General features: G+C 38.3%; 1 protein-coding gene across 1 annotated transcript; it reads right to left on the minus strand.

Moving 5' to 3' along the window:
- mrpl23 (mitochondrial ribosomal protein L23) lies at positions 1–27614 on the minus strand. The gene is made up of 5 exons (XM_053483059.1): positions 27491–27614; positions 26227–26349; positions 20680–20762; positions 13955–14028; positions 1–1780 (listed from the first exon to the last, which is right to left on the minus strand). The coding sequence occupies exons 1-5, from the start codon at positions 27505–27507 to the stop codon at positions 1616–1618; spliced, it is 462 nt and encodes a 153-aa protein (XP_053339034.1). The 5' UTR covers positions 27508–27614; the 3' UTR covers positions 1–1615.
- Positions 27615–27779: the final 165 nt, after the last annotated feature.

Here is a 27779-nt window from a genome sequence, read left to right on the forward strand (position 1 = left end):
TTATAATAATATCAGTATGATATTACCCTCCCAACTCTGAGGCTCTGCTCAGTCATACATACATTCAGGCTTGAAACTGACTTTTGTTTTTTAAATATTTTACCCAAGTTTATGCACAATGGACTCTACAGGGTTTATATGAATCGAATGGTGTTGGATTTTCTATTCTGTTTAAAGATCATTGGTTCAGTGAGTTTAAACTCCAGTTACTGGATAACATTCCCATCAATGTTCAGTTCAGTTTATACATGCCACGAACTCTGGTATGTGATCAAAGAAAAGAAAAAAAAAACTACATGCATAATCAGCACTTATGTGAACTTAACTGTGCGTCCAGGTTTTTATTAGAGATGGGCAAAAGCAGAGCGGGGGCTTGGCAAATGCTGTGCAAAATTTCCCAACTTTCACGTGGGGTTTCTTCAGACGATGAAAACACTGGTCAGGAATCTGGTTCTCATCTCGACAGAGTTCTCTCTGCTGTCCAGCTGTTGTCTTAAGATTTTTTTTTCTACAATCAAATTGCTTTATAGCAATACAGGGGGTACTCGCTTCCCAGCAGAAAAACAGTGGACAAACACTATCAATATTGACATTCTCCTTGGTGATCAACAGGATGGCAGGGTGAAGTCAGTACTTCTGGTATGAGAACTGGCACGGGGTTACCCAAGACATCTGTAGTGAAGAATGACAGCAGGAAGACACTGTTCTCATCGATATTTGCGGAGAACAGTCTGGGCCAGTTTGTAGACGAATACTGATGGAACTGATTTTATTGATCAATGAGTCCGAGTTGCCAACATTGCTAACAAGAGAACAAACAAAACTTTAGCACTAAACCCTTGCATATGTCAGTGTTTAGCTAGGGATTTTCTTTCCAGATGTGTGCTATAGCAGGCAGTAGTCTAATGTAATCATTAATTAATAATTAGCAGGCTAATTAGACTACATGTTTTCTATGGACTTACACGACTGTGGTAATGGATTCACAGGTCATAGATGAAGTTGACGCAAATTAAGCAAATGGGTCTTTCATAGTCCAATGTCCTTCCCCTTTAATGTACAGTATTCCCTTTTCTGCTGGTTGAATTCTTTATATGGTAGATACATTTTAAAGCATGCAGTTAGACAATAATTTATGGAAACAAACTTTTCAGAAAAGTCAGAAATCTTTAGAGAGATTAAAGAATTAAGCCATTCATATAGAGAGTCTTTAATGGAAAATGCAATCACAAACGTTTATAAATTTTTGAAGCCTTGGAACATTTGCGATATAGCCATCATTTTAACCAGTCCTCTGTGAATGCTGTGGTCTGTATTCAAAAGACATAATCAGACATGAACTGTGACAATTCTTTTTGAGGAACTTGAACCCATGATGAAGTCGCTGTGAGCTGCTTCAGGTTTACATCGTCTCTGCATTGGATAACAGCAGAGCAGACCCGAGGTTGATAATATACAAGGCTTTTGGGACACGTTGTGAGTTCAGGCAGGCTTAAAGACAGCACAGAACGTACTGTGTCTAAGGAGGGCTGAGTTCAGGCGATATCGCGGCAAACGACCCAGCAATACAACAGAAACATCTTACAATAGTTCTCACGCCTTACGCGGTGTGTCTTTAGAGGCCAAACCATTCGGTGACTCCCCCTCTCCTAGGGTCTGGTTTCTGCCTCTGTCGCTCATCTTCCATGAACTTCTCCTGCATCGCCTCAACGGAGCCTTCGTCATGCTGTTTTTCCTTCTCCGGAAAGATATCTGGAAACTGGAACGTCTGCTGCTGACTCTGTGTGGAAAGCATAAATTCCTTAAGGTTGGGGTAGAGATAACACGGAATGAGTCTACACTTTGACTTCTGATCATAAGTCTCTGGCTACACCTACCTACTTTTACTGTAAGAGTCCTGGTTTACATCCAAATCTCATCCATCACGCAATCGAGACTGAATTTGTTCACAACTATCATAGGAAAAGTTAGTCAGCCTCTGCTGCATGATAAAACAGGGTGACTAGATCTTAATGATGGAGCAATAGAATCATCAGGAAAACTCTCCTTAATATACAGTAACTGACGACGTACTTCTTGCTTACATGCAAGACTTAAAATATGTGAGTGAAGTTTTACTGAAAAGAACTAAAATATCGACAGTCTGCTGCTCTCTCTAATTTTTCTACTAACACGAAGACATGCTTGGTCCTAATTTATGTAGAGACTGAAGAACATCAATAATTTAGTCCATACCACAGCAGTGATTCAGTGTAAGATGAAAAAGTTAAGACAAACAGCTGGAGATGTTCCATAAAATCAGTTGTCCATTTTCTTAAACTCTCTCTTTTGTCTAAATAAATATATGCCATTCTACTGTGCTCATACTTCTTTCTATAACAAGTAGGTCATTCTATTTATTTTTTAAATTCTTTCTCATATGAAATGAAGATTGTGCAGTGGTTCTTCTTTTCGGAAAGGATTTATAGCACCAGTACCATGTTACAGTAAATCAAAAAGGTATTTTACCCCTGAAAAAAAAAAGGGGGGGGGGGGGGGGTTCATTCACAACAGCTGTGCTAAAACTACTAGAGTAAAAGGGAAATACATTTAAAAAAGGAAGTCAAAATCGTAACGAAAATTGCCAAACACACATTCATTGAATTACTCAGCTCATTGGAATGAATTAAGGAAGAAACCCGAGAGGTTAAGCCTATTAATCTATTAATTAACAAGGGACAAGGAACAATAAATATCCCATACTTTAGGGCTTTCTACAAACTTTAAAAAAGTGAGTGAGAAGATTATGACCTCCATCTGGAATGTTGGTTTTTGTCTGTCCAAGCCCCCAAAAATGCATAGACCACTACATTTCAATGGCCTGGTCCCACCAGGAGGACAATGAGAAGTTCATTACTTTGAAAAAAAGGGGGAAAAAAATAGCTGGCTTGGTCCCTCCAAACACAGTGGCTACATGCTGGTGGTGCTGCTTTCCCTCTGTGGATTAGGGCTCACCAATGTTGTTCCAGAGATAAAACAAAGTTGGGCAGCAACAAGAGGAAACGGCGATTGCTGCAAGCCATGTTTAATGAGAAGCAGTGCCGCTTTGGACAAATACATTCGGAGTTTCAGCATTTCTAACGGGCCGAGCTCTTATTTGGGCCGCAGTGAAGGAGCGTGGGAGTGGTGGGGGTACCTAATATCAACAGACCGGCCTCCAAAGCTCAGTAGTGGTGTTCGAACTTAACCATGTAGGAATGCGAAACCCCACACTATAAACACAGAGGACGAGCCAAGTCAAAGTACGAGAAACAAACCTATTAAATAGGTCCTTGGTAACGGAGTATCAAATCGGATGCCAAATATGCTCAGTCCTTTCACCTGTAGTAAACTCTGCTGAAGAAAAACACATTTAAGCCAAGACCGGCAGAGGGGCCCTGTTTGCATGACAATCCAGCATGGGGCTCAAAAGTTTGGACACCTTGTATAAACACTGGAAGAACTCTCATGCGGACAGAGTGTGGTCTGATTAAAGAACGGCGTATTCAGATCAGCAAAACATTCCCATACATTAAACAAGTCTCTTACTGCTGACAGCAGCTGACGATCTGAATGTATGTGATGTATTCAAAAGTTCTGTCTGTTGTTGGGAGCACATTTCTATTCAGATTTACCTGTGAAATGAAGTATTACTGCAAGACCACTTAAAATGTTACATTTTTCCACTAGGCACTGGAAACACTGGATAAACTGATCAGCTATAACATTATGTTTACCTGCTTAAAATTGATTAGGTCACCATTTCGCCACTAAAACCAGATAAGATCCATTGAGACATGGACCACACAAGACCTCTGAAGGTGTGCTGTGGTATTTGGCACCAAGCCATCACTAGCAGATCCTTTTAGTCCTGTAAGTTGCGAGTTGGGGCCTCTGTGGATCAGACTTGTTTTTGCAGCATGTCCCACAGATGTTTGATTTTATTGAGATCTGGAAAATTTGGAAGCCAAGTGAACAACTTAAACTTGTATTCCTCAAACCATTCTTGAACCATATTTGCAGTGTGGCAGGGCACAATTTCCTGCTGAAAGAGACTACTGCCATCAGTGAATAATGGTATCATGAAGGGATGTAGTTTGTCAGCAACAATGTTAAGGTAGGTGATATGTGTGAAAGTGACATTCTCATGAACAGCAGGGCCAAAGGTGTCCCAGCACAACATTGTCCAAAACATCACATCAAGGTACTATCAATTTATGTCCAAGGTTGTCCATTTCAATTTCTCTCTAAGATTTTCTATGGATGATGGCTGTTAAGCCTTCTCCAGCACATCCCAAAAATCCTAAATGGGGTTAAGGGTCGGGCTATATTAATCACTGCAATAATTATCCAATAGAATGCTCTTAACTTTTAGCTTAGTTAAATCCAGGTGGTGCCTTTTTTTGGACTCAAAAAAAGGCAAAAATCAACATCGGAAGAATAACAAAAATTCTGGGTGTCCTGCAGTACAGGGAATGTACAGGAAATCAAACACATGAAATCCTGCGGCAATGATTCTTTTCAAAAAATGAAAATTATAAAGTGGAATGCCGACGGGGTATTTAAAATTAATGTGGAAGAGGAATTTCAAATAACTGTTACCAGAACTAAAACATTTCCCTAAAGCTGTTGCATGTAAATGTAACTGAACCGTGCTGAACTCTAGTAACTTTTTCACCATCGTACACGCAATCAGTTTTAACAGGACTTAGTCTGGTCTTGAAAAAAATCAACAGAGAGAGAGAGAGAGAGAGAGAGAGAGAGAGAACAACATACCAACCTCACTCACTCTTCATCTCTGATGTTCTACATGACTTTAAAACGGTCATTGGCATGGTCAGAATTATCAACAAAGTGCTGTGAAGAGCTTTAAGTTAACCAGTAAGATAATGGGTAATAAAAAACAAAGTAGCCACCACTGTATCACTCCTTCTAATGAATAATATCTAAAAAGAAATTGCCTATAAGAGTAGGGCTAAGACATGCAAGTACTCCTGTATCACTGAAGTGATTTTTTTGTGCTTAATATTATTTATTACCTTTCTTAGATAACAATTGTGAGCAACTGTAACCTAGCATAAGCAATTTCCCTCTGGGATTAAAAAAGTTCTTTGAATCTTGAATCCCAGTCACTGCTTCTCTGCTTTATTATTATTATTTCCATAAATATTTTACTCAAATTTACATTAACATGCGGTTTATACACATGTACATAAGCTCAGAGTTGTTGGTCTAATGTTGAAAGGCTATTAACAAATTTGTTACTGGTTGGGAGATCAGGAATTGCAGGAAGATGCTTGTAAATAGCTCCTTCAACCAGGCTTACTGGGTGGGCCACACTGTCACTTCCTCTGGGTTCAAAGTCTGGGCTATCAACTGATATACACAAACCTTAGCTATTTGTCTGCACTTAAGACACCTCATATCTCTGGGTCTTGACACACATACCAGAAACAAGCTGTAATCAAGGTAGGAAAGGAGTGCTGGTGAGGGGCATACCAGTCAGGGTGTAAAGGCAGCACTAATACTGTGGAAAGTAGGATAAACCTAATAAGGTAAGATATTAAAGGTAGAAATGTTTTTTTTTCTCTAGAATTTAGAATCTGGAATTTAGAAAATAAATCCAAATAAGAACAGAAGAGAGATTAGAATAAAAACAGAAACTTGATTTTTTTTTTTTTATTGCTTTATTCCTAGAAAAAAATATGCAATCTAAATTTTATTACAAAAATACTTGCATGAGTGTCCGCACTTATTGTCACTAATAAATACTGATACTGTAATATCTGTTGCTTTAAAAAATTAATCATGTGCATCAACCTAATCACATGCATCATAACTAGCAGTGTATAAACTGATCAAACATTGATTTGTGTGCCATCAGCAGTCTATTAGTAAGCCTATGTAACAAACAGGAAGCAGTACATCTACAGTATGATCCAGATGCAGAGAAGCAGTTCTCACCTGCTTTTCCCAGTAGAATTTGTCTCCTTGAAGCCTTGGAGCCAAAAAAATCTCTGTCTCACCCTTTTAACTAATGCATCAGTATTAACTCCCCTGCCATGCATTCATCTGCATGTAGGACATTGGAAAAGGAGGGAAAAATCGATTCCTCTACGTATCGCGATTTTTATATTTGCTGATGTTTAAATGATTTATTACATTTATAAAAAAGAGAAATACAGAAATGCATTTTTATGTAATTTTATAAAACGTTACATTATCAAAAGTTATAATGGGCATTAAAAAGACTCTGATCTGCCATATTCTCGAAACCACGCGAGCAAATTAGTCTCTAACCCACTCATTACACACTTACACCAATCTCTAAATACGAGTGCTAATTAGCCACAAAACAAGCAGGTTACAAGCTGTGCATACACGTGTTAGGCGCTGCGCATGGCCACATGCTTATAACTGATCAACATGGGCAACAAAATATTAAAGGGCATTTGAGTCAGTAAAAGTCTCAGTTTCTTTACAGTCCTACAGATAGCCATATACATGTGTGACCTATTCAAGTTTGTTCAGAATAATAAGTGCGGATGACAGGTATTTGTGCTGCTCAGTAAAATGTAGCTTTTTTTTTAATTTAATTTTATTAAGTTAAATGTTCACCTTTGGTATTTAGAGTTACTTTGTATTGTTTAAAAACTGCCCTTGGATTTTAGGTGAGAAAACTAATACAAGGAACACGTACATTTAATTACTCATGTTCAATTCAGTTGTGAAGCTGCTGGACAAGGGTATAAAACATTCAGGTCTTAAAGTTGTAACAAAGTCATTGAAAAAGTTATTGTATATCAGAATATTTATAACACTGTGATATGTATGGAATCACAAATTAATCAAATATTGGATATCGTGATATCATCATAACGGGTGGTCACTGCTTATTCCCATCCCTCTGTCATATGTATGTCTGCTGTGTTTTGCTACTTAAAATTAGATGCAGTTTTGTGTTATGCGGTTTGCAAAAATGCCATTTACGTTTATATTATGATACATGATATATGCATTTGGCAAATGCCCTTATCCAGAGTGACTTAAATTTTTCTCTCATCACACAGCAGTTAAGGGTCAAGGGCCCAATAATGGCAGTAGTAATGGGTTTGACCTGGGACCTTCTGATCAGTTATCCAATACCTTAATCTCACCTTATACCTTTATCAAATTTAGGTATAAATGCCTTATATCTAATGTGAGCTACCCTTCCCCTGGTGTCAATTTTAAAAAATACTGATGTGGATTTTTCATTTATTTAAAAAATGTTTTTGCAGTGGTGAGAAGGGAAAAAAAAAAACTAAATCACGTTTTTCGTATACAATGCATGGGCAAACAATTGAAAAACAAATAAAGAAACCAAAGTTGACCACAAGTCAAGAGCAAGCTGTTCTTACTCAGTATGTGACCTTCTGTCCAACCTAAACTTGGATAGCCATTTAACCACAGTGACATCCCAGCGGGATGAACCAATCAATTTATAAGCATGTTCGTGTTTCGAATGGGGCACATGGGCACACAACATAGAGAACCATTCAGTTAAAATCTCTGCAGAAAATTTACAGTCTACATGAATTGATATATAATCAGACGCAAAATAAGTTATCTGAAAAAATATTGAAGAGAATTTATTTCATTTGTTTAATTTACACTGTTATCTGAAGCTGTTTGCCACAGAAAAGGGATTTATAATTAGCCAAAAACCCAAACAATTGGGGGGGAACAATGTTACTATGACCAAATGAGGTGCCCGATTGTCAACTCTGATTCTCCTTCAGTGAAAACAGCATGGACCCAAAGGCATATTACAGAGCTCTGCAAAGACCAGGGGATCTGGCCTGTCTTTGGTCCATCTGGGCCCGCGCCAAGCTGCCTGTCCGCCTGCCGACCCCACCGCCTTCCTCGTCCAGCAGCAGAGGGCCAGCGTTTGTGCAAAACACACTTCCTCTAAACATGAGTCGAGTGACCCAGCTGTCAAAACCAACTGCCCACAGCAGTTGAGAACATGATTCATGCCTGGCATTCCCTATGCCAAGACGCAGCTGCCTCACGAAAATCAAGGAGGAGAAAAAGCTTTAGTGTCTTTGTTCCCGTAACCACTCTAATGAAGCTTCAATGCCAAGGAAAAAGTAGTGCTAGGGAAAAATGAAACAAAACGTATTATGTTTCCTTACTGAGACAAGCTATAAGCCAGACATTTCACCCATTACTGCAAAACAGAAGCGTGTTTCCACTGCGATTGCAAGCCTGTTTTCCCGCTGTGTTGTTCTAGACAATCATCTGGCACAGAGTCCAGCTTGTTAAATAAATACAGTCAAGCCAAGGAGCCAGCATGAGGGAGGGGTGGGAGTGGTGGTACTTAAGCCCTGTATCAGAAATCAGTCATATCATTTTTTAAGCTACTGACTCACTCATTCCACAGTGTCCTGCCTGACAACAGGGAGACCTGCATACTTGTTCAGGCTTGTCAGAGTCTTGGCTATTTTTTGGGCCACCAGGATATTGAACCCTGTCAACAGCACCTAAAGATAAACCCAACAGTGTTGAAATTCCACCAATAAACATGACGTCTAGACCCCTTCCTCCATTTCCAGCATTAGAAATACATGAAAGAAAGTTAAGCATGATTGGAAAATAGTCAAGTAGCAAAGGAAAAAAAAAAGAAAAATGGGGAGTTGGCAGCATAACAGGAAGACCAATGCCAGTATCTAAGAAATTTATTCTGAAAATGAGGCCAAAATAAAGCTGGGTGGTGCCACCATGTTGAGAGACTGATTAGAGTAGCGATAGAGCACGAAAAGCTCAAGCGTAATCAAAGGATTTTTATTACCGAAAGTCTTTACAGTGATATCTAAATGAGAGCGACCTGCAGGAAATGACAGAGTTGAGAATCACAAGGCGGCTAAAAGAAGGGCTGATGGGTTTAGGATGTTCTTCCTTATGTATGTGCCTGCTGACTCTTACAGAAGCTGTCTTGCAGTGGCTCCCTGCTGACAAACTGCATGTGTGAGCTGACTTCAAACAGGATGCCAGAGAAGTCTACTTTCCCTTTTTATTATTTATGCTTTTCCCCTTTCTTCCCATACTTCACCTCTAATGAAACTCAACTCCTTGTCAACTTGCAAAATGTGGAAATTTTGCATTTTCACATATTTTAAAATCAATATCCAATATTCAGATTTCTGATGTTTTCTTGTCACTCATCTTTTGAAAATCAATGAGACTTTTTATGTGGTTTAGAAAAAATACAACTGTCATCAAGTGAAAATCTTTTCTTGCCATCTACCAATTAGCTACAAGTTGAGCACCTCCATGAGCCTTTAATCCAACAGATCAATTCAATTTTCTAGCATGTAAAGAAAACAGTAAAATATCAGAAAGAAGATTCTGATGATTCATATTACAAATGCGTCAGATGAATATGATTTCTTTTGACTTGGTAACTTCTGATGTCTTGATTCAGAAGCTAGTACCGAAAAGAGTTAAAATTCAGAATTTAACAGGAAGCCAGTTGTGAAGTGGAATAGTGGGGAAATTCTCCTGCCATTTGTCTTGGACATAGGGGAAAAAAGGCCCTCACCCTTTCCCTTTCACTGCTGAATGCTCAAGGTTACTGTACCCTTAACCATAACAAAAAAAAATAAAAATCCAGATCAGTGAGGTTCAGGGGTAATTCGTGAAGCCAAATATTGCCACCTAGTGTTGACAGGATTAAGATCAAGATTTTTTTTTGTTTGTTTGTTTTTACACCAAACATCCTTTTTTTGGTGAAAACTCAAAGGGTGTTAATTTGCTTTGGGTTGAGGGGGACACTCTTAAAAGAAGGAAACCATTTGAATAGGAAAATAACAGTGTGCCTGATCCAGATTGGGTTTCACACGGCTTTGTTCCCTGACCATTAAGCAGGGTTTGCTCCAAATCCAGGTAGAACATCGTGATCTGATCCAAAAGGTAGCCTGGTTACCAGCTGGGCCAGACTGAAACACTCCCTCAAAAAAAAAACTTTGGGTTCTGGAGACGAGGCAATGAGATCCCTAACAAAAAACTGACAATTAGCAGCAGCAACAGTTGATGGGTACTGCCAAATACTAGCAGGCACAATAAGACCCCTGCAGAACAACAATATGACTAAGGGGGCAGATTGTGTATAGCTACACCACAATCTCTTAGATCATTACACTCATGTAATCATCAAAGATCATTTCAGACTGCCTGATTTTTGCATTTTCCAAGGTAGGTTAAGTGGAGGAAATTAGATAAAGAAAAAAACGAATTCCCCTCTGATTTCCTTTTACAAGGTAACTGGCACCAAGTCCCTGTTTCTTAGGTACAAACCTTTACCTATAGTCACTGGCCACTTTATCATGTACAACAATTATAAGTGTACCTGGTACTAGAGGTATACAATTATCAACTGTAGCAGAGAAACCATTTCCAGTGATTTCTGAAATTTCCACATGAATATGGTTAAGCTGAGAATGCTTTTAAACCATGCTCAGGACATTGTTTTTGGCACGGGTAACTAACCGTACTCAGTGCGATAAAACCATGCGGGTGGGATAGCTTGATGTAGGTGTTCGCTCATTCTCAGTACGTGGTAAAAAAAAAATATATTGAGACAATTAACATCTGGAACGACAATAAAATTCAAGCACAATTAAAAAGAATGGAAAAAATGTTTGCTAGGTCAGAAACGGCATTCTAAAGTAAATAGTAAACATTTTTAAATAATGGTTTTACTGTAAATGATTACACCATTAGACACTAATGATTAAGCCGCTCAGATGAACACTGGTTGAAAATGTCTCTAACAGTCATTTAAAGTGAACTTCATGAATATATAGAAATTAGAGAAATAATCATTTTGTAAAATTAATTATTAAACTTTCAGGTCAAAGTCATACAAGTAGTCATTTAGTCCATCAACTACTTATTCAGAAAAGGACATACCATTCATATGGGTGCCTGGGAGATCCTTTTTTCACAGGATATATGTTACTGTTCTTAATGTTACAAAGGTTCAGTTAAACCAAAAACTTCTGCTTATTGATTTTCTAAAAAAAAAATTAATTAAATATGTAAGATTTGTTAAAATTAGGAGCAGTGCACATCCACCACCAGCTGCACTACCAACATCAGCTGAGACATGATCTGGCTGTCAATTAAACAGTTTTTATCTACTATGTGGATTAATAAGCGTACACACATAATTAAGAATATTTAGGTACATGGTACCAATGGACATTGTGACAATACAGCCTTATAGAAATCCACATGTAAATTTATTGTTGGAGTCCTAATAAACACATCAGCAGTTGTCGCCTGCAAGTAAAAACTCCCTGAGACAACATGAAGAAACCTTGAAAAAAAAAAACAGACACAAAAAGAAACCTATCCTCTTCTCTGTGACACCGGATAGTACGACTATGAGTCATTACTCATTCATAACTGTACACTCTAAAAGGAAAACTGTTATATAATCTTTCTTTCTCTAAGTAACAGTCGCCTTGTAGTTAAACACATAAAGAGAAATTGAAAACATAAGTCAGACTTACCAGACTTTTAATTTGTGATGCAAGGACAAATAAATTGCACCTCAGAGACAAAATACTGGCCAACAGCTCAATGGGGCTTTTGTCATGGGTGCAAACATAAAATGCTACATCAGAAAAGTTAATCAAAACACTGATGATGAATTTATTATGATTGTATAATTTGTGAAGACATACTCTTTAAGAAGTACTCTTCTATCATCTAGTTGGAAATGTAGAACAAATTTTGAACTATGAACGGGAACTGTATAGGTGAGATGCTCGTTATAGAATTAAATTAGGAAAAAAATCTTTCACAACCTGGAACTTCAACCAGTATTTTAATAGAAAATTAGAAATTTGCACTATTGTAAAAACAAACTGCATTTTAACAACATTATGCCTCTCAGCTGCTATGTTTTTAATAGTCTCTTGATATGTTTAAGAAGAATTGGCCTACTTTGATTTTCTAATCAAGAAAATCAAAGTAGAAAATCAAACAAGAAAATCAGAGGGGCAATATTAGCATCATATTTGCTAAATCATCATTATTTTTGACTCATCACATCTTCCATTGGGTTTGTCCTGCCTAAGGCCAACATCTGCATTTGCTCTTCAAGTGTCTGATCCAACAAAGGTCAATTTGGTATGCTGGAGAGATAATAATTACAGTATTCCTATCTGTACCACATTTTCAAGAAATAATTAAATAGCTTTTAAAAATTTTCATCCAAAACCTATGCATCTTGGTTATGATCTTTTGAAAAAACACTCCAATGCCTCAGGACTTTTCTTACTTTACCATGGCAGATCAGCACAGTTACTGCCGAACTTAGATATTTTCTTTCTTTTCGCTCAAGACCTCCCTGCCCCGTCTCTGGACCTCCCAGTTTTGGCACAGTAACACTATGCGCTCAGTCGTCTCCCCGGTGTCACCCATCAACCCCCTTCACCACCCTCTTCCTCCCTCGCCTCCAACAGCTCTACACCCACAGTCCAGTCTCACGTCTGTTAGCTGGAACCCTGTGCCTCACTCCAATCCTGGAGTTTGTAAAACGGGGGGATAGAAAGGGAAATAGAGCTGGAATATTAGCTCATGGAGTGTGTATGAGGAGGAGTTGGACCGGAGGGGAGGGGGGTGTACTGTGGGTATCAGACCACAAAACACTCCCCCACATGTGGTGTCAATTAGGAACAATCTTGTTTTTTTACCCACCACTGAAAGGAAAGGAGGTTTTTTTTGTGCTGTGTTTTTTTTTTCTCTCTGCAAACCCACCAGACGAAGGGGGGAATAATCGGAAATTCGTTTTCATATCTTTGCATGTCTAAGTGGAGCCCCAGCTTTTTAGGTCTTTCATTCAAAACTAAATGCGAAGGCCAAACAAAAAAGTTTGTTTTGTGTCAAAATTCACATCAACAATCTTCTAAAACTGCAGAAGTGCATATTTATTGCAGTCCTGACATACAGGGAAGTAATGCAGGCAACTTGAAGCTGGATTTGGGAGAAGATTAAATTGACTACACAAAGGCAGCAAAGGAAGTGATTCAGCTTTTTATAAGAGGAAGTACCTCTTTAAAATATTAATATATGCTGATCCCATTACAGAAAGCTGTGTTTTAACAACTTTAATTATTTATTCATCTTCAGAATGAGGCTTACAGGGGAGTATAAACAGCTCTAGTAACTCTCTAACAACTTCTGAAAACAAAGAACCTTTTCTAGGGAGATGAGAAGAGATCACAAACGATATTTTCCTCCCTTTCAAAGCAGTACATTAAAATGCCAGGTTCCAACAATGGCCCCGGATTCACCCAAGCGCAGGTGTGAACCCTGCAGCTGGCGCTGCTTCTGGACCAAGACCAAGGCTAACATTCTGGTGCCCACAGAAACAAAACTCTGAGCTGCTTGCGATAATAACCATACTTTGCCTGGAACTTTATACTATACATCCTGCAACAGGCCTTGCACATAACCAAAGATGACCTCTTGCCCCCTTCAGACCAAGTGAAAATCTGGCTTCTCTCTCAGGTGAGCAGGGCCTAGTGTGTGGGAGAGACAGAAAGCAAACAAACAGCACAGGGATGTTGGGAGTAGAGCACAATAAGATGAGGATTTCACATTAAAGGCCACCTTTGCCTCAGGCTCCTCTAAAGAAACATAAGCTGTAACAAGCCCTCAAAAAGGAGACAAAAGCTCATAATGCCAACTTAATAAAACATTCTCATGAACAGATAATTGAGACTCTGTTGGAGGTTGTTTTACAATAGCCTCCCTACGGCTTAAACCGTGTAACATTCATGTTTCTGAACATCGAGGTGGTCAGCAAGGTCAGTAACTCAAGATACAAGCTGTTCCCCAGACAAGCATGGGCTTTTTATTCTCCCCTTGAGATCACACTCACCAGTTGAACGTATGCCACTTTGTAATCTGGCCTCTTCACTCGCTGGTTTAAGTGGTTCCTTTTCTTGTTTGTACCTGAAATGGAGACAAAGCTCATTAATGTGTTAGTCACCAAGTTTTAAAAATCTTACCCACCGCTAAGAAATGAGAAAGGCAACACGGTTTTGCTAATAAGTGCCCACTTCCTAATCACCGTCCGCTTACGAATCTCATAAAAATTTAACAATGTTCAGCAGTTGCAAAAGCTAATATTTTCGAGTGCATCCAAAGAACCAGGAAATGCTGCTTTATAATGGCACACAAAATATATTTGATGATGAAATTGTAAACTGACGTATTTTAGTATGTACTCGCAAATAGACTATCTGCTAATACTGGCTCCCTGGCTTCACCTTTACCTAAAGAGAGTGATGCAGTAGCACTTTGTTCTCTCTCCCGTTCCAATCTGTATAATCTTTTCAAACAGATCAGCTTCAGAAGCTTCAAATTTCAAGCATTCTAGAACTCCAGCATTTGCTGCCTCTGATATTACTATAACATCAATTCTCGCTAGGACTAAAAGAAAAAAAGCTTGTCCTTCTGTTTTTCGGAGCTAAGAGCAAAATCTGTGGATTAACATTTATGTTTAAACAGCATTTTCCCCCTGTTTTTAATCTATTGTAAAAATGTGAGCAACATCCTTTTGTGACATCAGAGACGCAGACCACCGCCAACATCTCATGGGAAAATCTAACATACAGTACAGTACGAAACGACTAAACGTTTTTACGGTAAACGTTTCCTTTAAGAGGGTGTATCTGACCCTAAGCCTGATTTTGTGGCCAGAATTTGTGCTTTTACACAGTCACACACAAACACACACAAAAAAAATAGCAATTATTCTGCCTTCTTCAAAACAATAAATGTCTTTACAAACAGAAACGGGGTGGGTTTTGCCTGTAATAAAGCTCAGGTCCATTGACTGTGAATAGCATGTTAACCTTTTACCAGATGGGCATGATGTCATTTTAAAAAGTCTTGACAATTTACCTAAAAAAAAAAAAAAGACCCTTTCCAAACTGCTGCCACATTTTCAAAAAAGAAACAAGCGTAAAAAATGACTGATGACATCATTTTGAACCAAAAAAGCTAGAAAATGATCCTAGGAGTGCTTGGTTACACGGTAGTGTACTACAGTGGCATGTGATTAGAGTGGGGTTCTTGCTTCAGTGAGGTAATGGTTGATAGATAGTTCAAAAAGATGGTGGTGATCTAAATTTAGGGTCAGCTGGTTCACTCCTATAAACCAGATAAAAAACATTTACTGGTTCATGTGTACCAACACACTGCACAGTCTATTCCATCAGAATCCCACCCTGCACTCTATAGACCCTTAAAAAAAAAAAAATTCTCCTTGTTTTGGGATTGTGGTTTGGCTACTACAACATTACAAATCCCGCGACAGAGAGGTAGTCATGGCAACTGCTTCCAAAATACCATCACACTCAGGGAGGGAAGAATGGATCCCTTGAGTGGTGGGGCGCAAGCCGAACCCTTCGTCCCACTCACACATCCTTTACACCGCCATTGGAGTGGAACCCATGACGCAGACTGGGATACCTGCTCTGACGCACAAATTGTTCACATCGTCTTTGTTGTTGTGGGCGAGTTTTTTCTCTTTTTTCACTTTAATTGGTGTTCCACTACTTTTTTTGTGTTTTATGTGGCACTCGTAAAAAAGGTAGCAGCCTGCTTGCCGGCTCCCCACAACATTAGTGCAAAGAGCAGCTCGCAGGGAAATAGGACTCCCGGTGGCTAAAACCCAACAGGGTACTCATAAAAGTGATTCCCTCTTGTATTCAGCAAATCGGTCTTGTTGCAATTTTCTGGGATGATAAACCTTGTAATAAGCATCATTTGCTCGTCCATAAAATCTTTTAACTACAGTCGAGCCTTTCGCTTTCACCCCCTCTCCATCCAAACAGTGGCATAAAAAAAAAGCTGTGTAACTCTTTGGCTGCTGTGTTTAACAGGGCATTCCAGGACAGCTGATGGCCAGAATGCTTGAGCAGCAGATTTAAAGATAAGCACTGGTGGGGAAAAACTAAACAACACAAACAGATCATGCAAATTAGTACTTGATGTCTTTTACTCTTATTTTTGTCCCAAACACCTAAGTTGCTGTTATCAGAGAACTTGGTTTCTCTGTAATATGAGGACTTGTGGACTCTATAATTGGTTCTGCTTGGCAGCTTGGGCAATTTTTTGGCAGGAAAAAAAAAAACGACCAACAAAGACCAGGATGGAGACAATGCTTTATAGTGGTGTTGAGTGTCAAAGGATTTTTTTCGGTTTACTCTTATCACTGCAGGGCAAAAGTTAGGCTGGCCCCAAAAGCCTCAACACATGATGAACAGGTACTCAGGACATTAGTAAAGGGGTTTAATCAGTCAAAACAATGCAGTTTGTAAATTCGTAATATGTGGTAATGATGACATCAGCAAACTGTGCAATGTGATGAGTGCTGTGACTAATGCATTAATAAAGCTGTGAAACACTTGGCAGGAAGAAAACTTCGATGCAGCTGACTTCTGAAGAAAAAAAATGATAATCCAGTTTAATTTTCTTTCTCTGCATAACAAGCTTATACACTTCAGCTTTAATGAAAAACGAATGATTTTTTTACCAAAACCCTATAGACATGTTTAAAGTGTTGTATTCGGTAACTACCTGGACAGTACCACAAACATGGCCATTAAGGCTAAGTGAGCTTTCCTATGCTGTCAGTTCCATGCTTTGATCAAGTTGTTGGTTATGCGTCATAGTAAGATGTATATAATTGTTTAAGCCTAATAGATTAAGTTTCTAAATGACCAAAAACCTAAATAAATCAATGGGTGGGGCTTCAGCTCGTCAAACTTCATGACTATTCAGAGGAGGTGAGACTAGAGAGACTGATGTGGATGATGATCATGGACATGTAATTATCACCACAATCATTTTGAACTGTCACTGATGTTGTCTTGTAAAGGTTGTTTTTTTTTTCTTTGCTCATACCTGTCATTTCAGGATAATATTAAATTGATGACAAAGTCACAGCAGACTATAACTCTAGTTCATAACAAATATAATACGTTGTAATTACCTATAAAGTTTATCTATATTGTCGCTTTAAAAAATAAAAATATAACTAAGGATCTTATAAAAAAAGATAATGTTTTCTTGGTCATATATGAACAGTCGGGGCCAAAAAAAGTTTTGGAAATGACACAAATATTAGTGTTCACAAAGTTTGCTGCTAAACTGCTTTTAGATCTTTGCTTTAGTTGTTTCTGTGATGTACTGAAATATAATTAAAAGCACTTCATACGTTTCAAAGGCTTTTATCGACAATTACATGACATTTATACAAAGGGTCAGTATTTGCAGTATTGGCCCTTCTTTTTCAGGACCTCTGCAATTCGACTGGGCATGCTCTCAATCAACTTCTGGGCCAAATCCTGACTGATAGCAACCCATTCTTACATAATCACTTCTTGGAGTTTGTCAGAATTAGTGGGTTTTTGTTTGTCCACCCACCTCTTAAGGATTGACCACAAGTTCTCAATGGGATTAAGATCTGGGGAGTTTCCAGGCCATGGACCCAAAATTTCAACGTTTTGGTCCCCGAGCCACTTAATTATCACTTTTGCCTTATGGCACGGTGCTCCATTGTGCTGGAAAATGCATTGTTTTTCACCAAACTGTTGTTGGATTGTTGGAAGAAGTTGCTGTTGGAGGGTGTTTTGTAGGGCTGCACGATATTAGGAATATATGCGATATGCAATATTGTTGTTAAATATTGCGATAATGATATTTCTTGCGACAGAACATTTCAATAAAGAAATGAATTTTTTATTATAATTATTGCCTATTTTTTTATCTTTTATATATGTACCTGCATTTGTGAGACGTCTCCTCTCTTAAAGCCAAAATATTGCCATATTTTTGACATACCGTTCTTTTTACGCACAAGTTCTTCGCTGCTGTCATTTTCCTCGCTTGTCTCTACTCCTGCCATATTTATTTTTCATTCTTTGCTCTGAGCCGCTAGGTTCAACTTTTGGACCGGTCTAGCAAATAGCATTATATCACCTACTTGGGAGGCGAATATAAAGATAGTAAAGGCCCATCTGATTGGTTAAATATGGACACACAAATGCTTGGCACATAAATTAAATTTTATTTATCGCAACTCTTTGCATATACCATTATCGCGATAACGATAGTTTTTTTTTATACATCGTGCAGCCCTAGTGTTTTGGTACCATTCTTTATTCATGTCTGTGTTTTTGGGCAAAATTGTGAGTGATCCCACTCCCTTGGATGAGAAGCAACCCCACACATGAATATTCTCAGGATGCTTTACTATTGGCATGACACAGGACTGATGGTAGTGATCACCTTTTCTTCTCCAGACAAGCCTTTTTCCAGATGCTCCAAACAATCAGAAAGAGGCTTCATCTAAGAATATGACCTATGAGAATATGACCTCAGTCCTCAGCAGTCCATTCACCACACCATGTTTTTTTGGAAGGGGCTTCTTTGCTGCCTTTCTTGACACCAGGACATCTTCCAAAAGTCAGCGCTCACACCTGCCTGCTGCCATTCCTAAGCAAGCTCTGCACTGGTGGCACTTCGATCCCGCAGCTGAATCCTCTTTAGGAGACGATCCTGGTGCTTGCTGGACTTTCGTGGACACCCTGAAGCCTTTTTAACAAGAAGTGAACCTTTTTCCTTGAAGTTCTTGATGATCCTATAAATTGTTGATTTAGGTGCAATCTTAGTCACCATAATATTCTTGCCCGTGAAGCCATTTTTATGCAACACAATGATGGCTGCACGCGTTACTTTGCAGGTCACCATGGTTAACAATGGAAAAACAATGATTTCAAGCATCACCCTCCTTTTAACATGTCAAGTCTGCAATTCTAACCCAATCAGCTGACATAATGATCTCCAGCCTTGTGCTCGTCAACATTCTCACCTGTTAACAAGACGATTACTGAAATGATCTCAGCAGGTCCTTTAATGACAGCTATGAAATGCAGTGGAAAGGTTTTTTTGGGATTAAGTTAATTTTCATGGCAAAGAAGGACTATGCAATTCATCTGATCACTATGTAATCAGATATATATGAAATACAGACTCTTCCTTCTGAAAATATTGAAACGGCAAGGCTTTTTTGTTTTTGGTACATAGTAAGGACATTTGCTTCAAGTACAAAGAATAAATATGACATCATCTAGCTGTGTAAATATCAAATGATCCAAAATATTAAAACATGTGACTGACGGGTGTTTCCTGTTGCCCAGGTTTGTCCTGTTAGATTGATTGTTTAAAGAATTAAGAGCTTTGATTGTCTACTCTAGATTTGAGCCCAGGGATCCGCCTATGAAGACTGTTTAGACTGTTTTTAAATGATAAACTCATGTGAAGACCAGAGAGCTATCTATAGGAGACAAGCATTTGTAAAGCTTATTGTGCAGCTAAGAAGAGAGGGAAAAAATAAATCAGGGCCACTGCACACATATAGGCAGTGCAATGATTTGTAATGTCTTTAAAAAGAAAGAAAACATTGGTGTGCTAAAAACCTGAACAGACTGGGGAAAAGAAAATCAGCAGTCGGTAATAAGAGACAATTTGTAAAGAAAGATTTCAAAACGTCTTCACAGTGCAGGGGTGACTTCCAAAGACTGTAGGATCAGAAAAGTACCACTTTTTAACAGGAAGAATTAAAATTTTTAAGTGGAATCGCAAAAAGAAAAAGGTCTGGAACTGAGATTAACCTCTTATCCAAGTGATGAAAACATCATTGGTTAAGCACAGTGGAAGAAGTGTTATGGCTTGGGCTTGCATGGCTGCTTCTGGAACGGGATTCACAAACTTTATTAATGATGGTATCAGCAGAATGAATTCAGAAGTCTACAGAAACAATCTGTCCACCAATTTACTGAGAAATGTCTCCAATCTAATTGGGAGGAACTTTATCAGGGAGCAAGACAGCGACACACACTGCCAACACAGCAAAGGGCAGGGGGGAAATGTGGAAAGTTTTAGACTGGCCAAGTCAGTCACCAGACCTTAACTGAATTGAGCATGCATTTCACTTGATGAAATTGAGGACAGTGGAGGGAAGACATTTCTTAAAACAAGCGAACATTAGGTAAAGCTGTGGTTCAAGCCTAAAAAAGTATCACAATCGAAGAATACAAGAGTTTGTTGATTTGCACAACATGGATAGGCAACTAAATATTACATGATATCTGCTTTATTTATTTTTGCTTACACAAAAATGATGTGGTCTGTTATTAAAAGAGCCACATTCTGAGTAGTTTCACACATCTAGATGCAATCTAGATGTTTTTTTCTATATTTCAATATTTACTATATTGTATTGCTAAGTTTTTATTTTTTTTATACTTTTGTTTTATTTTCTTTTAATAATCGCTGCTAAACAGTGGAAATGGATCTAAAACAGCCTGGTATCTATGCTGAAAAAAATATTTACACTGTTAAACAGTATGTTTTACACAGAAACCCATAAAATGAATAAAATGGTGCTGGCAAAAAGTGTTTCCCATCGTATTATGGAAAAGTCTTAAGGGGTTCACCAACACCACATCATTCAGGTTAATGAAATTCAGCCCACATAAATAAAGCAGGGGAGCCCCTATATACAGTAGTATCCAGCAGGAATCTACTCACAATACTGAATCCTTGTGCGCACTGTGGCAACAGGAACATTGTAAATCTTCTCCAGGTAGTTCTTCACATCAAATTTGGTCATTCTGGTGAACAAGGAGCAAAAACAAATGTTGTTCAATGGGTTGTGTCGAGCAAACAAATAGATTTGGTCTTTAGTATTGTCAAGAAACATGATTATGTTTGTGAGAGCTGTAAAACAGCTAGCGGTGAGTTCATTCATTCATCTACAGTTTTAGACCACTTCCTCAAAAAAAAACATTTAAACATCCAAAAACAGCTTGGAATAAAATTTAATTAATTAATGAACTACTGAAAATTGAAACGTCTTGATAACAGTTAGAGAATGTAATGCGCTTCTTTCTTTCACACACAAAAAAAGAATAAATGGGCACACTCATGGGCACACAGTTCCCTGTGCATGAATCATCAAAGTCAAACGTTTCTAAGATTACTCGGGCTTAGTCAGACTAACTCGGCTTTTCAGATTCTGGGTTACTTTAGAACACCCTGCAAAAACAGACCTAACTATTGTCCTACACAGCAAATGAACAAAGATTCAAACAAATTCAACGTGAAACAAACCACCTCGGGTCGTACCAGGAATCTACGAGGGGGTAACATTAAACCACAGAGCAGTTTTGGTACAGCGATATTTTCTCGGTTGGCCAAAGTGACGTGCCATTTCAAGAAACAGAAGGAGACGGACCAATGATGTGAAAAGAGAAAATTCCTTATGATATCTGGCTCTGATTCTGGTATGTGAACTTGAAGTTGCCTGTATCATAGTATCAGGTCTAGCATGTGAGAACCAGAGGACAATGCACTAAGCTGGATCCTGTAATTTAGGCGAGACAGGAAAGAACTGTGTAAGTGTGCGTGCGTGTGAGAGAGAAAAAAAAAGAGAGACAGAGAGAGAGAGCGAGAGAGAGAGAGAGCGAGAGAGAGAGAGAGAGAGAGCGATTGAGCAAGCGAGCAAGTGAGAGATGATTCCTAGAAAGCAAAATACTCGGCAGGCAGAGAGTGGAATGGTAATCAGGATAAAATGCTTTCCGAGTCATTTGAGTGGAAAAACCGAGCCTGATTAGAGGGCAGGAATACACTTCAGATCCCGGCCCATAATATCTCTAAAATTCCACCAGAAAGTCTGACCCTGAACTTGCCCACCCATTACATGTCATATGTGTATGTGTTTTCTTAACAGCAGTTACCATCAGACATCAAAAAGATGATAAATGTGTAGGAAAGTGTTCTAGAACGGGGGCAAGCGGGGCCATCCATACCTACCACTGTGGCAGCAGTCATGGGGGGCCCATTACCACTGAATCTCAAGCCATGCTTCATAGAGCACAGACAATACAGGATGGCAGAGGAGACGTGTAATTTTGCATAAATCCAGGGTTCAAGGAGTTCATAGCACAGGGGTCAATGTAATCTCTGTTAAAGATCATTACTCCCCGTGCTGTTGGGCTAACAGAATACAACTGAAAACTAAAAAAAAAATTTAAGGAATAAACTGATAATGTAAAGGCTATGTAAAAAATATTTAAGCAAGCATGTACAGAAAAGTGATACCTGTGCGAACGCGAAAAAACAAAAACATCTCAAGAGGAACTCGAGTGATGTAGCTGAGGTTGAGGAACCGGTAGAGTTCACAGAGCATGCTGATATTGCTGGATTTTCTCCCTTTTCAGTGACTCCAATAGCCATAGCTGTAGGGTTCTCATTTAAGCTGTTTTCAGTTTGGGCTAAACTGTGTCACTGAAACGCTACACCAAACGACTACACTATGCGCTACACTATACGAATAAGCAACGATCTTCTAGCTGTTACATGGAACAGATCTGTCCAACACCCACATCGTTTCATGTACACAGTAGCCCTGCTCCCTGTTGTTCCATCTTCACTCCCGTACTCTGTTTCAAAAGGACCCCACCCTTCACACATAAAAGGTATTGAAAACAACACAGCTCGTCCCTCGCTCTTTCACATGCGCCCACGTGCACACATCCTGCTTCTCTTGAGTCTTTCAAGCAGGCGATTCATCAAAGAGGTGAAAAAACAGGGCACTGAATGATGGACCTTTCTAGAATCAAATGAAAAGACAGAAAATGACTATAGATAGATGCTCAATGCATTTGAACAAACTGGACATAAAAAGAAAAAAAAAAAACAAAGTGCAAGGCAAAAAATGTGAAAAAAGAGGGCTGCAAGAGAACAAAACATTGAAATACTCATTGACATTAGGAGTGTTGCAACAGCCTACAGTCTCAGAGACAGATAAAGGCAGAATGATAAAATGGCAAGGAAGCCTGTGGTCAAACAGAGATAAGAAGGGGGGTTACACTGTTTTCAGAACCTTGTTTTTAACTTCTTCAACTTTAGTACGTAAGTAATGACAAGTTTGGGGCATTCAGTCCAATTTTAAGCACTCAAAAGTGTTTTAGTGCAGGTAAGCACCTCTGCGTCAAGCTAGATCCCGGGCCAGATGGCAAAGACGACACTGGCACAGTTCTGCAGGCGGAGAGGATGCTCAGTGCACAAACATATACTCAAACATACCAAAGGACTGAAAAAACAGAAACTCCTGAAATCATTCCAGGTGAAGAAAAATTAAATCCCCTCAGTGCTTAAGCAAGCACTAACACATAGGATGATTATGAACTTGTGCACTTTGGAACGCTTACCAACAGAATAAGTAAGATGTACGCCCTCAGGTTTAACTGAAAACAAAGCAGACTTTGTCCTCTTTGCATGTGAGCTCCACTATTAGAGCCCTCATTTACTCTTCGACTGCCTGTTTCATATTACAACGCTGCAACCAAACAACAATCGCTTGGACATGACTGACGATGAACACACGTCATCGGCGGATTCTGCTTTGTTGTAATAAAGGCTTGACAAGATGTAAACAAGCCTGAATGAAGTAATGTCATTGATCGGGAACCTTTTCAAGCTATGTCTCACCAAGGGCTCTGGATAAAATGAAAGGCTAGGACACAAAACACACACACACATCTGTAAAACATGTTTATCTTTAACTAATTTCTGCTGTGTTCGTCTCTTTAGTTTTCTGGTCAAGACTTGAAATGTTCAAGACAACGGAATATAACCAAGCGTATTGTAATCCCTATTATCACACAGCATGGGTATGTGCTCTAATTCAAAGCAGGTATGTTTTGTCTTTTTTTTTTAAGCAGAACACGAAATCTAACAAAAGACTGGGGTTTTTGTTCTGTAATTCAGGTGCATTACTACATGCATATTATTATATAAGCTACTAAAAATAAACGACACAAACTGAAAGGCTTCTTTATTAAGCTTTGACTGCCACCTAGTGGTTACAATCTATACACACTCATAGGAATTTGTTTCAAACTCACTCAACTTCAGGCTGCAGTTGCAGTCATGCTGAATGCAGTCACCACATTCTACACTGATTATCAGCAGACAGAGACCAGCATACCAGTATCACTGCTAGTCTGAGAACGCTCCAGGATTTAAATGATATTAAGAATCATATCTATATATCGTGTATATAGGTTCAGTAATGGTACTAAGTTAGGCTTGAGCCACACCTCATTTCTTCATATTTTGCTTTCAAAGATGCAGACTTTCTTGTATTTTTATTGTAGTCTTAAGGAATACTTCTTTAGGCTTTCCGAAGGACTTTTTTGGCTCTCGTTTTTAGTCTAGCCCTTGTACCTGATCAGTTTCAGAGCAATGTTTAAACCACACAGTGACCCATCAATCATTCAAGCACAAAAACCATTTAACTTAAGGCATAAACCAGTGAGAGAAACAAGTGCAGATAAGGAGAAATGATCAGGCCAATGATAAGTATTCTGGAGATGCTAAATGCCGAGTGGTTAAAAGAAATGAGAGGGGAAATGAGGTTGCTGCTGAGGCTGGTACATAAACAACCTTTTTTTCTTTGGTTGTATCTTCTGGCACTTTGAAGCCTGTAACAGTAAAACATCTATCCCATTTCGTTCATTTAATCCTCATATTTTAATTTAATTTAAAATGAAGCAGTGAGGGTGGATCAAGACTTTTTCACAGTACTGTATATATTTTGTGTATAAAGCTTCCGAGAATTAATATCGGCATTGTGAGTAAAAAAAAAAAAAGAAAGAAAGAAAGAAAGTTACATTATCAATTTAATTGTTCTCTGTTGAAATTGGAGTGCACTCAAACTCACCCTGATGATGATAATGAATAAGGTCACAGCTTGCTATGAAATTGTAGAGGTGATCATTAGGGATGGAAATTATCCGGGACCAGCTGATTCGATATTATCTCGATACCTAGATGGCGAATTAATTTGTATTGCGATACTGTGAGTATCACGATTTTATAACTATTCAATTAGATCTTTTTTTTATTATTATTTTGTTACAATTCGAAACAAACTAAGCAAATAATTTGCTCCTACCACACAGGATGCTGTGCTGCCTGCATGTGTGTGAATAGTTTAGAGTGTATCACATGTAGCACTTTAAATTTTAAAGGAATTGTAACATTTTACCACCTCAAATGACATGTATAAATTAAAATTGAGTCAGATATATCAGTGAATCGACACATTTAATCCTCGAAATATCAGTGAATCAATCATTTTCTCATCTCTAGTATTTAGTATATTTTACCCAGTCCTTTCTGAGAACATTACTACATGAAATCATGCCACATGCTATCATAAGAGCAAGTTTAAAAAACAATCACCAGAAACCTTAGACAAAGGACACACTTGTACAAAAAAAGCCTTTATATAAAATATTCTGTTCATTCTGTGATTGGTCACTCAAGCAGAGCTGTTATAAATATAAATGAAAGATGGCGAAAGCCCTTCTGGGAATATTTATTTATTTATTTATTTATGTATTGAGCATTTTAGAAAATGTAATGATAAAAACATTGCATAACTGAAATGTGTTGTTCTACAACCATGTATTACACAGTAACAGAATACCATTGAGTCTCTTAAGAGATTGAGCCTCAATCAGCTAACGTGTTACCACATTGTTTTTGAACTTAAGACAAAAATAATGCTCTGATGTGATGGACTGATGGATGATGGATGGATGAGCAGAGCTCTTATACATATGTATACATTACCAGTCAAAAGTTTGGACACGCCTTTTAATTCCTGATTTTTATTGCTTTCTACATTTTAAAACAGTGCTGAAGGCATCCAAAATAGGCAACAATCTCGTTTGAACAGTTGGTATTGAGATGTGTCCGCTACCTATGCTCTGTAAAATCTTCATAATTGCTCCAATAGCTCCAATGCTCTGAGGTGCGATTAATCTGTGATTTCTGAGGCTGATAACTATAAATAAACTTCTCCTCTTCATGTCTTAAAAACAACAGGTGACTGTTGTAACTTCATTTCGCAACACCATACAGGTTACCTCTTACATGTGAAAATAAATCTATTATTTTTCTAGAATTTTTCATAGCCTCAAATTTTTGACTGCAACTTTATGGGTAAAGGTTAGTGAGTGTGGGTGTACCTAATGAACTGACCTGACTGAGAATAATACTTACTCCATTGAGATGCGAAACTGCACAGTGTCAGGTGGCTGGGGTTTCCCTGGTCTGACCAGCGTCATGCCAAAGGTGGGTCGGAATATCCTCAGCTGAGGGTTACCTAACTGGTAAATAGGATAACTGCACAAGACAAGAAAGACATATTCAATTCATAATTATAGCATTTACACTGCATATAAAGTACATAGACATAGAGAACTGTTTAAATCTACCCTGAACATCTGGCACATGAATGAAACACTTCAACATGGTCAACCGTTTTCTATATTGCTTCATCTCTAATCAAAGCGATCAACGCAGCGGCACTTTAATCCTTCTGTTCATATATGTAATATTCTGTCTAATTCTCTAACCTCCTTATCTGCACACACTGCTTAAAGACATACACCACGCTGCATGTTCCATGTTTAATGCTTACGTGTAGCTGCAATGCAAATGTCTGCCATTGTACTTCGTCTACGTTGACTTTTTCATTTATTCTGATCTTGAAGGTGTGTAGAAACTAAAGGACAGTTTCAGGCACAGACGGTGAAATCTGACCATTTATTAGAATGACTGTAACCAACAATTTAGAACAAGAATTAAATACTTCAATGCAAACATTTGCTTTACAGGGTCACAATGTAGTTCACAGACATAGCTCAGCAAAAAAAAATTTACACAGGCACCATCCTTGAGTCTAGAGAGCACTATATAATCCGCAGGTGTGTGATGATTTTGGTGTAAAGCGTGAACAGTTCTTGTTCCTCAGACACCAAAGGTTGGAGCTAATGAACCCTTATGAGAAACCAACTAAAGAGGAAACCTTTCCTTTTTTTGGAAGATAACAGACAGTGTAATTAGAAGCCATTACAGTATACACTACAATACACAACAGGTGTCTAGTGAAAAGGAAAGGTTCCGGAAGGAATACAGAGTGATCAGTAAGGGCATATTGTGAGTAAATCAATTAAGATAGAAAATTTATGCTGTATTTTGGGAAATGCATATATTCAGGGTACTCTATACAGTTTAGAATATATAAAAATGTATATTTTATTACATTATACAGTCACAGTGTAACCGTTCTTGTAAAGGTGTTGAAAAGCCACATAGGTTAATGAGGAAATTGTGCAAATGTAATAATCCTAGTTAAATGCATCTCTGCTGCTTCGGTCTCTATGCTAGCAGGCTAACCCCTAACAACATACAAAAACATACCGCTCCAGAAATGCTGTTCAAATATATATATTTTTAAAAATTATAAAAAAGCACTTCTTACATTAACCGTCTTGCCATGTTTGTAACTCACTAATATTTCTACATAAGATGCGTTTATTTTTATCATTCAGATTTTGACAACAAACGTGCTCAAGGTCTTCTGTCGCAAGCAATGTGACGACCGGAAGTGACGATGGATTTCAAAATACAAGTCCTGTACAATAGCATTAGCTAAATCAACTATGGTCTAAAGGGCAAACCTGGAGTGTAAGCCCAGTCAAGTCTGTGAAGAGATGTGGATTCATACAGTAAAATATATATATATATATATATATATATATATATATATA

This window comes from Clarias gariepinus, chromosome 2 (genome assembly GCF_024256425.1).
Source record: "Clarias gariepinus isolate MV-2021 ecotype Netherlands chromosome 2, CGAR_prim_01v2, whole genome shotgun sequence".
In the NCBI taxonomy this organism is placed as follows: domain Eukaryota; kingdom Metazoa; phylum Chordata; class Actinopteri; order Siluriformes; family Clariidae; genus Clarias; species Clarias gariepinus.

What these genes read in the sequence shown, in the direction of transcription:
- mrpl23 (XM_053483059.1), bottom strand. An exon ending in CAGTTTCGCATCTCAATGGA is followed by an intron (nt 20,763 to 26,226) that starts GTAAGTATTATT and finishes CTTGTTCACCAG; the next exon opens with AATGACCAAATTTGATGTGA. An exon ending in AAGTGGCATACGTTCAACTG is followed by an intron (nt 1,781 to 13,954) that starts GTGAGTGTGATC and finishes CTTTCCACACAG; the next exon opens with AGTCAGCAGCAGACGTTCCA.